General features: G+C 29.8%; 1 protein-coding gene across 2 annotated transcripts in view; it reads right to left on the bottom strand.

Moving 5' to 3' along the window:
• Positions 1-944: 944 nt before the first annotated feature.
• Octalpha2R (alpha2-adrenergic-like octopamine receptor) overlaps positions 945-12,889 on the bottom strand; it is a 234,068-nt gene continuing 222,123 nt past the window's right edge. Inside the window, exons 3-4 of one of the 2 annotated variants that reach the window (XM_065506776.1) lie at positions 1,551-2,117; positions 945-1,463 (exon numbers count right to left, since the gene is read on the bottom strand). In XM_065506776.1, coding sequence (XP_065362848.1) covers positions 1,053-1,463; positions 1,551-2,117 — 978 coding nt within the window. In that variant the 3' untranslated portion in view covers positions 945-1,052. Of the gene's footprint in view, positions 2,118-12,889 lie in introns of both variants that reach the window. The other variant, XM_065506768.1, reaches the window with a different exon arrangement.

The raw sequence follows: 12,889 nt of genomic DNA, 5'->3' as shown, positions 1-12,889 counted from the left end.
TTAATGGATTTTTTGGCTTGTTTAATTTATTTTTAATAAATCTATAACAACTACTTTTTTATTGCAAAACCATTTTGCTTTTTTGGTAAAAAAAATTACTACAAGGTTTTACAAATTTATTTGAAATGTTATCAACATTTTTTTGTGGTGGTTGTATGGAATTTTTTATTAAGTCATTTTTTTTAGAATACATATGTACATATATTATTGAATAAAATATGTATGTATTTAAAACATATGTATAAAAAGAAGAGTATCAGAACCATAGGGTCTTTTCTAAGTTTTTTTTACAACAAAAGAATGGCGCAGATTCGCAATTTTGAATTATTTTGTTTAAGTTATAAAAAAGAAATAGAATAATAAAAAAACACGTTTCTACAGTACTTCATGAATGGACCACTTAATCCTTGCTTAATCCACTTGGCTAAACTGTGTAATACTCGTATTAACACAAATAATAAGGTGCAGCTACATTATAATTTACGTCGATTTTAAACAATTCCTTAATTATGTTTAAACAACTAAAACTAATAATAATAGTTTCTATAAATGAATGAAATTAAGATATACAATTCACAGCCTTTTAATGCTTTAAAATGAGCTAAATTTTGTTTAAAAAATTATAAAATGTTTACAATAATCTAGATCAAAAAAAAAAACTTTGCAAATAACTCTTGATTTTAAACTAAAAAAATAAAAAAACAAGTTAGAATAAAATTTATCTATACAAATTGAAATAAAATTTAGTATTTAAAAAACCGAAACTAGCGATTTTATCGTTATATAATAAATTTATATATAGTTGCATTTTATTGCTGGCGAAACCTTTTTTCGTAGATGATTCTTTGTAGTTTAAATTATTGATTTAATTCTATGTAGGTTTTAATTCACTATTTATTAATAATAATTTACAAAATCTAAGCAAAAGATAACCAAATCTAACGTCTATAATGATACATATTATAACCCATGGGTGTGCTGCCCATGGCACGTTCCGTTGCCTTTTCGATACTGGCATGAACGCACCGATAACAGCACACATAGGCCAAACATCACTTGAAGAGTATGCGGCGAAACGCTCGCCGAAAGTCCTTGTTGAAAATGGTATAGATGGCCGGATTGAGCGCCGAATTCATGTAGCCGAGCCAAAAGGCAATGGCAAATGCTGAATCGGGTATGTGACAATGTGTTGAGCACGCTGGCATTAGAATGTAGAGAAAAAAGAAAGGCAGCCAGCAGGCAATGAAGGAACCCATTATGAGTCCCAATATCAGTGTAGCACGTTTCTCTTTTTTGCGGGCTATGCGCCGTTTCTCCTTTTCGGGATCTCGGGGCTTTTGTACTTTCGGTATGGCAGGTTCGAGTTCGGCTTTAACGATCTCTTGTTTCGGCACATCCTTAACGGTCACCGTTTTCGATTCATTTTGCCTTCGGTTATTGTTGGACTTGCGACCAAATATTGGCTGACATAAACGAAATTTTAATGGTTTTACGACCGCACAACGACTTACAACTCCAGAATCTGAACTTGATGGATCAAATTCACTTACCATATCAGGATCTACGCCTACCGATAAGGCGCGACAGCGTCCCGCCAATGGTGACACCTTCAGTTCGTTGGCATTCGAGGCCGTCAACGTCGTGGCTGCCAGAGATGTCGTGGTCGTCGTCACACTGCCATTGTTGTTGTTTAAAGCAATTGCTGACGTTGTCGTTGTGCTGTTGTTGTTGGCAGCCATTGATGGTGGCACAGGTACATTTAAGGCCCCATGACCCGTTGTTATTGTACTCACTTTAAGGGTTTCCTTACAATTCGCTGATGCACTTAAATTACACGGTATGTCTATATTATTGGAGGGCAGGATACCCATATTATTACTACAACTACTATTGGGATAAACTAGGGGATGTGGCTCCATTTCTGCTGCTTCGGAGGTGGAAATGTCTGATGCTAAATCGCAGGTTACGGTTGGTATTTGCATTGGTAGTGCTCCGGCACTGTTCGGTGGTGTTTCGATTGTGGCTATTTGGTGTTGTTGGTGTTTTTGCAGTGCACCCGCACTCGAGGATGGCATTGGTATGGTACCTTTTTTGTTGGCGGTGGTAAAGCTGGTAACCTGTAAGAATAAAAAAAGAAAAACTAAATTTTGTAATTTTCTTTTATGTAGTTTACTAGTCGATTAAGCGTTCATTTTATATGATTTAATAAAAACTGACAATTTAATTACTTTCTCCTTGTACATATGTACATATGTATGTAACTATCTATTTGCCGTATGTCATTATTTACATGCAAATTATTTGCGGATTCATATTCACACACATGTCATTGTGTGTAAGTACGAAAAAAAAAAACAAAAAAAGATACCTCTGTGCAGCACAACATGAACAGTAACAATGGCTCATCTTCCACTTGGACAGGAAGTAGAACAATGTTGAGAAAAAAAAATTGTTCTCGTTTTTACTACAATATTTCCTTAGCACAATCGAAATCAATTTCTTTTCAATTTCCTGCCAACAATTTGACAATTATTGAGCCATCAGTAGTTAATCTTAATGACGAGATTGAATGTGAAACATTTTGTGAATGATGACAAAAAAACTCCAGTTATATTGACAAATGGACTATTAATAGTTTTGAAATAGCATCGACGAAAGCAAACGTCATAGAAGTGGATATTGTAGTATGTTTATAATGGAAAATCACTACATTGCCTATTATATAACAGTCTTAGGATTTTTTTTTATAAAAATGAAGGAAATATAAATTTCTTAACCCTTATCCAGTTTAATATTATCATATCCACTCAATCAAATTGTTATAAAATCCTGTACAATTATTAATTTAGCAAGTAGTTCTTAAGTTTTTATTTATGTTTTCAAGTTAAAATGAAGAAGACTGCGAAATTTTAGATAAAAGTAGTACCAAATCAGCAAACACTTCCAAATATGACAAATAATAAGGTCACAAACATCAACAATAAAAGAGATGGGAGGATATACTAGACACATCATAATGGATCTTGCTTCTTTTCTGCTAACGTTGTAAAATCAAATTGTACATACATATTATCAAAACTTGGTACATATGGCACAAACATTTAGGCATTGTGTGGTAAAAAAACTTTATCTTTAAAAATATATAGCTGTAAAAACAAAAACTTCAAGTCTGGAATTGCTCATGGGCATGGAGTCATCTTCAGTCGAATCATTCTCATTTACTATGAGATGAAATCCGGAGTTGATATTTTATTGTAGATCAAGTACTAAGAACATAGAACGAAACTACCACAAAGCAGTCTGCTAAAGCATTTTTCAAAAGCTTACAAAGTGATCATATATTAAAAGGTTAAACTAAAATCTGTCAACTAGCTCGAAATATTCACAAAAAAAGTAAGTGTAAAGAATATAATCAGAAATAAAAGATAAATGAAAATTTACCTACTAATGTCATATGCTTTTTACTTTAGAAGTACAAGATAAAGATTAAAACAAGTAAGAAAGTATGATCGGTCAAGCCCGACCATATAATACCCTACACTAAGTAAATGAGCAAAATCATTTTTCTTTTAAAATTTCATTAATTTATATTTTTGAGTGATTTTCGGAAGTGGGCCTTTTATGGGAGCTATGACCAATTATGGACCGATCACTATTATATATTATATACGCAGCCTATTCGCAAATAAAAATAATTTGCAATTAATGTCACTTTGGTTACGGAAAATTCTTATTTTTTAAATGCAAATATAAAGGAATTAAAAATTCTTGTTTGTCTTACAATTAAAAAAGGAAAGAAAAACTAAAAACGTTAAAAAATATGGCAATGTTTCGTGAGTTAGCTATTTGCAAATAAAAAATAATTCAATGTTTATACGGCAAATTTTTCTAATTACAATATTTTTATTTGCGAATAAGCCTTGCGTATAAACGTAGTATATGTTTAATTTTGTGTGTATACCAGTGTTGCCAGTTTAGCCTTTTTGAGGCTAAATTTAACCTTTTCATTTACTCTTTAGCCTCGAAATTTTGGCTTTAGCTTCGTGGCTTTTTTCTAGCCTTTTCTTAATTTCAAAAACCTTTTTTTGAAATTAAAAAAGGCTAAAAATTTCGAGACTAAAGAGTAAATAAAAAGGCTAAATTTATATTTGTGAACCATTTTCATTTTAATTCATTACTGATTTTCATTTAGCTTTTCAACATACTCAATAATTGTGCAGTATTAAAAGAACAAATAACAATTGCCAATATCAAGTGGTTCAAAATGAAATAGAGTATTTTATATCTGAAAGCTTAAATGTCTAGCAAATTCTCTTTCAAGACAAAATTGTTATTACACATTATATTCATCATTATATAATAGACAAGAGCCCCACAAACTCTTGAAGGCTTGTGATACTCGATGGCGATCAATAGCCGTTAAACGTCTTGTGGATCTATGCTTCGAGTTAAAACCCATTTTGTTTTAATTTCGTCAAACCAGCAATTCTAAAAAGCCAAACTTTTAAGTAATTAATACACTGATTATAATTTGGCGTACCATCTTTTTTTAAAACCAGTATTGCACAAAGTACAAAAAGTAAATAAATCATTTGCTGTTTTCTGATTTAAAATTCAAGGAATTTGATCCATTATCGTCGCCAATTGAAAATTGTTTAATGTTTTTGACACATTTTTCATACTAGTTTGATGAATGAGAGATAAAATAAAGAACGTTTTAATTAGTGAAGATTATGACAAAAATAATACGACAAATTAAACTAATTGAGCAATTGCGACAAAGATTACCATATGAAAACTCTACGCAAAATCAATTTTTTCCCGTTGATAATAAAGTAGTAAAACCAAAAAAAATATATTATGTCATATTGATAGTGAAAAATTAAAGTGCTAATAAAATTACGAAGCTTAAGGCTCAGGGGTAGAATATATTAAACTATAAATGGACAAATATAGAACCAACAATGTCCATTTTCTGACATGGTTAATCTAGCATTTAACTTTTTAGTACTTCCTTTAAGTAAAGCAGATGAATTTTATGAACATATTTTCTAATTTTTTATTTAAAAATAAATATAAACCAAAATTCTTAATTTATAATATTTTAGCTTTTTTTTGGCTTTTTTTCTAAAGCGGTTTAGCTTTTCTGCCCTTTTTTTGAAGCCAATATAGCTTCTTTTTTCGCCAGCTCCTGGCAACACTGGTGTATACAAACATTTTTAAGCGATTTATGCTCGTTAAAGTGATTTTCGGAAGTGGGTCTGGGGGTATGGAAGCAAAAATCGTAACAAAATTGGTGACATGAATTTTGTCATGGGTGCTAGGTGAAATAATGGACCGATTTTAGCCAGTTTCAATAGACTTGGTTCTTGGGCCGAAAAAATAATATGTACCGAATTTGATCGAAATATCTTCAATTGCGACCTGTACTCTGCGCACAAGGTTTACATGGACAGTCAGCCAGACGGACGCACGGACATCGTTTAATCAACTCAGAAAGTGATTCTAAGTCGATCGGTATACTTTAAGGTGGGTGTTAGACTAATATTTTTGGGCGTTACAAACATCTGCACAAACGGTGTTGGGTTTGGGTATAAAAATGCACAAAAACATTAGATTTATTAATTTTGGTCCCAAATTTTAAAAACCGGTTAACCGAAAATCAACAAAACCGGGTTTTCGGTTAACCGGTTTATAAACACTAGTTGTGTTATTTATGTCCATATGAAATGCGAAATTTGTTTAGATACCTATATGAGTTAAACATTTATCACGGATAAAGTCCAATGTCGGGATTACATTTGTAAGGGGGCTATGGCAAATAACGGACTGAAATAGTAGTATGTAAGGAATTTAATCTAAATATCTTCAAAATTGCGACTTGTACTTTGCGCACAAAGTTTACATGGACAGCCAGTCAGACGGACGGACGGGCGGACATCGTTTAATCGACTCAGAAAGTGATTCAAAGTTGATCGGTATACTTTAAGATGGGTATTAGACTAATATTTTTGGGCGTTACAAACATCTGCACAAAGGCATAATACCCTCTCCACTATGGTGGTGTGGGGTATAAATATACGCAAATATATAAAATAAAGTAAACCTCTCTGACAAACGTACTAGAAATAAATTTGATTAATTAAAAAACTGTTTGTTAAGGTAATCTTACAAGGTACTGCGCCAAATAAGTCACACGCATGATTATTTTCATAAGACGTTTTTTTTCTCTATTAAAGATTGAAGAGGAATATGTAGATTAAAAACTCATGTAATGCATGACAATAAATTTAATACATCCCATATGCCATGCGATTCACCAATATTACTTAACTCATTTTCCACATATATCCTGTACAACATATAACTCGTACAATTTCATTTAAACAGTGAAGAGCAAAAGTATGCAGTTGCATAAATATAGTTTGCCTTGTATGGCATTCATAATAAACAGTTTTATATTTATTCGACACTGTTAACACTCTTACAAATGCAAAATATCTTACGTTTATGTATGTGTGTGTTTGCAAAATCCCGCTGTAATCTGTCAATAGCTTAAGATCTGTTCGACTGCATGAGAAAGAAAGCGTATGAAAACAAGTAATAGTGTTATATTCGGTTGTACCGAATCTTGTATACCCACCATCAATATGTGACAATAAAATTTTTTTCTGATATAGGGTCAATTATGGATCGATCCTCACAAAAGTTAGTAGAAACATTTATCTTCATATAAAACATATTTATGTCCTATTTCAGCACGATACATTTGTAAGGGGGCTAGGTGAAATCATGGACCGATATTGCCAATTTTCAATAACAAACAAACATTATCAATAGAGGGTATTTTAGCCAACTAGCTCCTTTCGTATGTGCCCTATCGTATTTCAAACAGATAGACGAACTTTTAGGGGTCTGCGATGAATATTTCGATGTGTTAAAAACGGAGTGACAAAATCAGTATATTCCCCTCTTTTATGGTGGGTATAAAAACGTACACAAAATTTGTATGTACATTAGGGCAATAACTTTTTTACATTTTTTGCAAATATCAAAATTAACTATTGAAAATTATTTAAAGAAATGTTGTCAAAAAAGTTCACCCACAAAACGCGGTAATGTTTGAACTTAAGGGTGTCTGTCTATTACATACACGATTCATACATCAATATCACCGAAAATCATCCGGCTCGGTTGCTATTTAAAATCGAGAAAATCGGTCTACAAATGGCTGAGATATAAGGAAAAAACCAGGACTACCTATTTTTTGACCTATATCTGGATTACTAAGTCAATAATATAGACAATATGGATATCTAATGATAGCTATTTCAAAGACCTTTGCAATGACGTATATAAGACCATAGTAAGTTTGACTTAGAATGGGTCAGAATCGGAAAAATATTTTTTAACCCGATTTTTTTTTTTTCATCAAAAGTTTTTTTTCGCTAAATATTAAAAAATTTGAAAAACCAAAAATAAAGTTTTAAATTTAAAAAAAAAAATTTTAAATTAAAAAAAATTTTCCAAAAAATTAAAAAACAACTTTGACAAAAAAAAAATTTTGTTTACCTAAAAATATTTAAAATTTTTATTTTGAAGTATAAGATTCGGCACAGGCGAATATAGTTCTCTTACTTGTTATACCCTTCACCATGAGTGGCAAGGGTATATATAAGTTTGTCATTCCGTTTGTAATTTCTACATTTTTCATTTGCGACACGAAAGTATATATATTCTGAATCGTTATAGATAGCGGAGTCGATATAGCCATGTCCGTCTGTCCGTCTGTGTGTTGAAATCAACTTTCTGAAGCCCCCAAATAACTTACATACACGAATGATACATCAATATCTCCGAAATTCTTCCGGCTCGGTTGCTATTTAAAATCGTGAAAACCGGTCCACAAATGGCTGAGATATAAGAAAAAAAACAGGACAACCTCGATTTTTGACCTATTTTTGACCCATATCTGTATTACTAAATCATTAATATAGACAATATGGATATCTAATTATAGATATTTCAAAGACCTGTGCAACGACGTATATAAGACCATAGTAAGTTGGACCTACAATGGGTCAAAATCGGAAAAATATTTTTTAACCCGAATTTTTTTTTTCACCAATATTTTTTTTCACTAAATATTAAAAAAAAAAATTTTTAAAATTAAAAAAATTATAAAATTTAAAAAACAATTTCGAAAAAACAACTGGAAAAAAAATTTAAATTTTGTTTACCTAAAAATATTTAAAATTTTAATTTTAAAGTATAATTTGGTGAAGGGTATATAAGATTCGGCACAGCCGAATATAGCTCTCTTACTTGTTTTTTTTATTTATTTGTCCAAAAAACGAAAATATTTTTTTTATCAATACATCAATACATCATACAAAAGAATTCGCATTTATACTACAATATGTAGAAAATGGTATATGTATATGGTTTTCCAATCATTGTTTTACTTAATAAAGACAATTTCGCAGCTTCATAACAATCCTTCACGCGATTTAAAATTGGCCACTTCTGTTTTGAAATACTCTGGGTTAAAGAAGCTTCAATAATCCCAATGCAACAGCGAAGTAACGATTTTCAGGTTAGCGTTTTCCGATTTTAGTAAAACTTTCAGACTATATTTAAAATTACCTGGGCTATAATATTCTGAATAGGTTTTACTTAAAATTCATAACAGTAAGTAAATTTGGCTCATTAGCCAAAATATTACTTTTTTCCCGAAAATCGCAAAATTTAAATCGCAGGTACGTAGAAACTATAGGAGGTATTGTCATACATTTTTCATATTTATATTTCCTATTATATTCCCAATAAATTCCAATGTAATGTAAAAATAAAAATTCTGAAATTTGTTTAACAGAATTTTTAAAAATTTTAAAAAATTGCATTTTTTCCCTTACAAATGCATCTCATAACTTCAGAGGGCTTATTACCTAAAGGGCCACCCTAATGTTCATATATTTTAATTAAAAGTATTATTATGAAAAATAAAAAATTCTGACAGAAAAGCACAAAATGAAAAATAGGATCAAAACTCTTTTTTCATTGCTTTTTCACAGATTTGTTTTCAAAGGCTCTGTAATTCAAATTTCTGTGGAATATCTTCGTTATCTGTGGTGAATATCTAAATGGTACTTTTAGTCTCAGTTTCCCTTCTTAATTGGACATACATACATATGTATGTGTATTCTTCGGTAAAATGATAAAAATCTCATTGTTTTATCAGATTTGTACATTGTATATTTTTGAAGGTTGAATAAAGAAAACCAGAACGGATTCAGTAACATGATTTCAATTTTTAATGTATGTATTTATAATTTTAAATAAATGTAAAAATTTTGTCAAATTATTCGCTTTATTTTGGGTTGATTCATTTAATTGATGTTAATTAATATTTTAATAAATTGTATGCAAAATTTAAGTTAAAAACATAATTTATGCAATCAAAAACTTAATTGAAATTTGTGCAGGAATTTAATTTCTTTATTTAATACTATTTTAATTCGTTTTTTAATACTAATTTTGTCAATAAAACTTTTTAATATCCAATTAATTAATAGTATCATATTGATGATTGGATGAAAATCAAAAATATTTTTTTTATTAATATTATCAATTTCGTAATTGAAACTAATTTTTATTTTCTTTTTTAGTGTAAGGACATTATGGCCAACTAAAAGTCTTTTTAAATTTATTTATGCATTTGACAGGTTTTTCGTTAATTTTTGACGGTTTCTTAAGCTTGCTTATGCATATTATAGTTGGTACTGAAGAATAAACAAAGAAATGAGAGAAAATTAAAAATTACAACAGTTCGTTATCAACATAGAAACATAAACATCTGTAGAAAACAGCGTTTATACCGTATTTTATATATGAAGCATTAATATAAATATTTTTTGAAAAACCTACAATATTGCAAAGATCTTGGGAAGTAGTTTTATATAGTGGATAGTGAAGGAAATGAACAGTATCAAACTATAACTCGATCAGAATTTTCCTAAACATCCTTAGCAGCACTTAAATATATACATGGTTTACAGTACAAATAAACCTTAAACTTACTCCATTACATATTTATTTTTTAATTGAAAAAATCAATTAAATCCTTAAATTGGTTTCTAAGCTCAACAACTTCCCAAATGCAGTCATGCGGCATCATCATTATCATCATCTAACTACTCAGCAGTGACTTTTCAATATTAAAATGTTCCACAAAATACAAACACGAACAGAAAACTGTTTTTATTTCTTTACCTCTTCAAATACGAAATGAAAGTCAAGTGAAATTAAAATAAAAATAATTTTTTTTATTTATTTTCTGAGCATTTACCATTTTTTTTTAGTTAAAACCAAACGAAAGATAAATAACTGAAGTTTTATATGGAAATTTTGTTGAAAGTAGAAACTTGACAAGTTAAATGTAACAAATAGTGTAATATTTACTTAAAAGGCAATATAAACGACTACAAATACGACATTTGACGATTAAACACTTTGCAAATGTTATATGAAACTGTAATAAACATTTTTAAAATCCGATGTAAAGAAACTGTAGTCGAAAAAAAGCAAATGCAAAAATACATTCGTATGAACATGAACTATTTTGAGTGTGTTAAAAAATTTTACGATTTTAGATTCTAGTAAGGAACTCTGATCTGTGCAAAAAGGCTCAGAATCGTTTTTCATCGACCAAAACTCTGTAAATTAAGAACCGAGTATATGGTCGGTCAAGCCCGACCATAAAATTCAGCCAATTATCGATATTAGTTTACGAGTAATGGTAATTTACTTCTTATCAAATTTACAAAAATCAAATTGTTTATACTACCTTAGTTTGAATATGTTTGCTATTGAATGGTACTAAATTTTTTTTATAATATTGTTACGTTTTAACCTTTTTAAAACGCTGGTTTATGTCCTTTAAATAAACCGGATACTGTGATTGCAAATAAAAGCCGTTTAGTAGTTTGAAAATTGTAACAACTCTTTATTTATTTAAAATGTACAACAACAGAATTAAATAGACAATCAATGTTTTTTATACACTTTATAAATTCGCAGAAATACAGACACACTTTATAATGTACACGAATTCACTTGAAAAATACAACACACTTTAAGGCACTCAGTTGATGTTTATTCGAAAAGCGTCTCTGATAAACTCATTAACTACTGCGACCTCTGCCACTATTCATAACACTGCCATCTGAATTCTAGATTGCTCTTTAACTGCTTTCTAATACATATGCCATCTGTGGTGTACTTTCTACAATGTTCTTTAACTGAATATTCGAATATACGGTCGCAGCAAACAGCGTTGCCATACTTACAATCAATGGTCAACTGAAAGCTTTTATTCAATGTTAATAATGCCCACAGATATGTTACAGTTTGCTATTACAGCACTGCTATTTGAAAGCATTCTGCTACTTTTAAATCAGCCGTTAAAATCGTTATATTTGAATTCAAGTACAATTTCATAACAATATCTATACCAGCGGTAGGGTTATCGGAACCCTTTACAAAATAATTAAGAACATCGACTATACGATTTGAGAATTTTTTCCCTAAAGTTGAATTTTACATAAAAAATAGGAGTTTTTAGGATGGACCTGGTTCCCTCGGTATCATTAATATTCAAATTTATTTGTCTTTAAAAAATTTAATAGAAAGTTAGCTTTTCAAAAAGTATACATTCCTAATAAATCTTCTTAGACATTTTTTAGATCACCTAAAAAGAAAAGGCGTACATTTATTCCAAAAAACTAGCGAAAAATGGCCTGTTTTAAAATTATTAAAATCAAATGCATATAACTATGGAGTCCGTCACGGGAAATATTTGGACTTGGTATTATCAAAAAACTACAGCCCAATTATGAAAAAAAATTCCCCGGGAGTTTTTTCCCTTTTCTCATTTTTCCTATTCAAATTCTATGTTAAAAAAACGAAAAGGGAAAAAACTCCCGGGGAATTATTTTTCATAATTGGTCTGCTAGAGTGGTTAAAATTGTTTAAAATTTAATTTGCGAATATCTCCTAAGTTATAAGAGAAAAATTGATAAAGGTTTTTCTGTAATGCTCGACGAGAAAATTCTACTTATATATATATAGTTTTTTGAATCGGAACACAGACAAAGAAATAGGATCGTTTTAAAAATGAACATACGCGAGGTGTCCTACTTTGGCGACCCCTGGCCGCGTTCCTGGTAGGCTCAAGCATAAAACATAAACTAAACAACACTTCTTCTTTGCACAAGCCAAATTTCATTCAAATTTACTAAGGTTTACACATTTATTTCCCTGTGCGGCATTTAATTCCATTACGTTATCTATAAAATTACCTCACGTTTTTCGTGTTTTAGTTAAGATTGATCATTTGAAAACTAAATGTAGATACTAGTTTCTAATAAAATTTCCAATTATGAATCTTTTTTTTAAATTATAAATTATTGGTTTTGTTTATTTCAGTTTTTTTCATAAATATTTTTATTGATATTAACTATTTTTTAACTTGAAATAAATTTATTCGATTACTGAAAAATTTTATTCATTTGAAAATAGTTTTTTTCTCAATTATTCGAATAATTTTTATTCAAATGACAACCCTAATAACAACATATATAACATATCTGCTGTTCTAAATCCTAAAGTTGAAATTTGTGGTACAAAAATTCAACATTTTTTTTATTTTTCAATTCTAGGAAACTATAATAAAAAATGTTGGTTTCTTAAATTTTGCAATCCTGTTCTGGTAGTGTCATTGACAAAAAATTATTCACTATTTTGTCAAAAGTATAAACAGTTAAGGAATAATGAACAAGTAAAGTCAGTTTCAGAGATTTTATAAGTGATATTTTAACTATAATTTTAT

This window comes from Calliphora vicina, chromosome 1 (assembly GCF_958450345.1).
Source record: "Calliphora vicina chromosome 1, idCalVici1.1, whole genome shotgun sequence".
Classification (NCBI taxonomy): domain Eukaryota; kingdom Metazoa; phylum Arthropoda; class Insecta; order Diptera; family Calliphoridae; genus Calliphora; species Calliphora vicina.
Note: the sequence above shows the minus strand (reverse complement) of the source record. Positions and strands in the feature narration are given on the sequence as shown.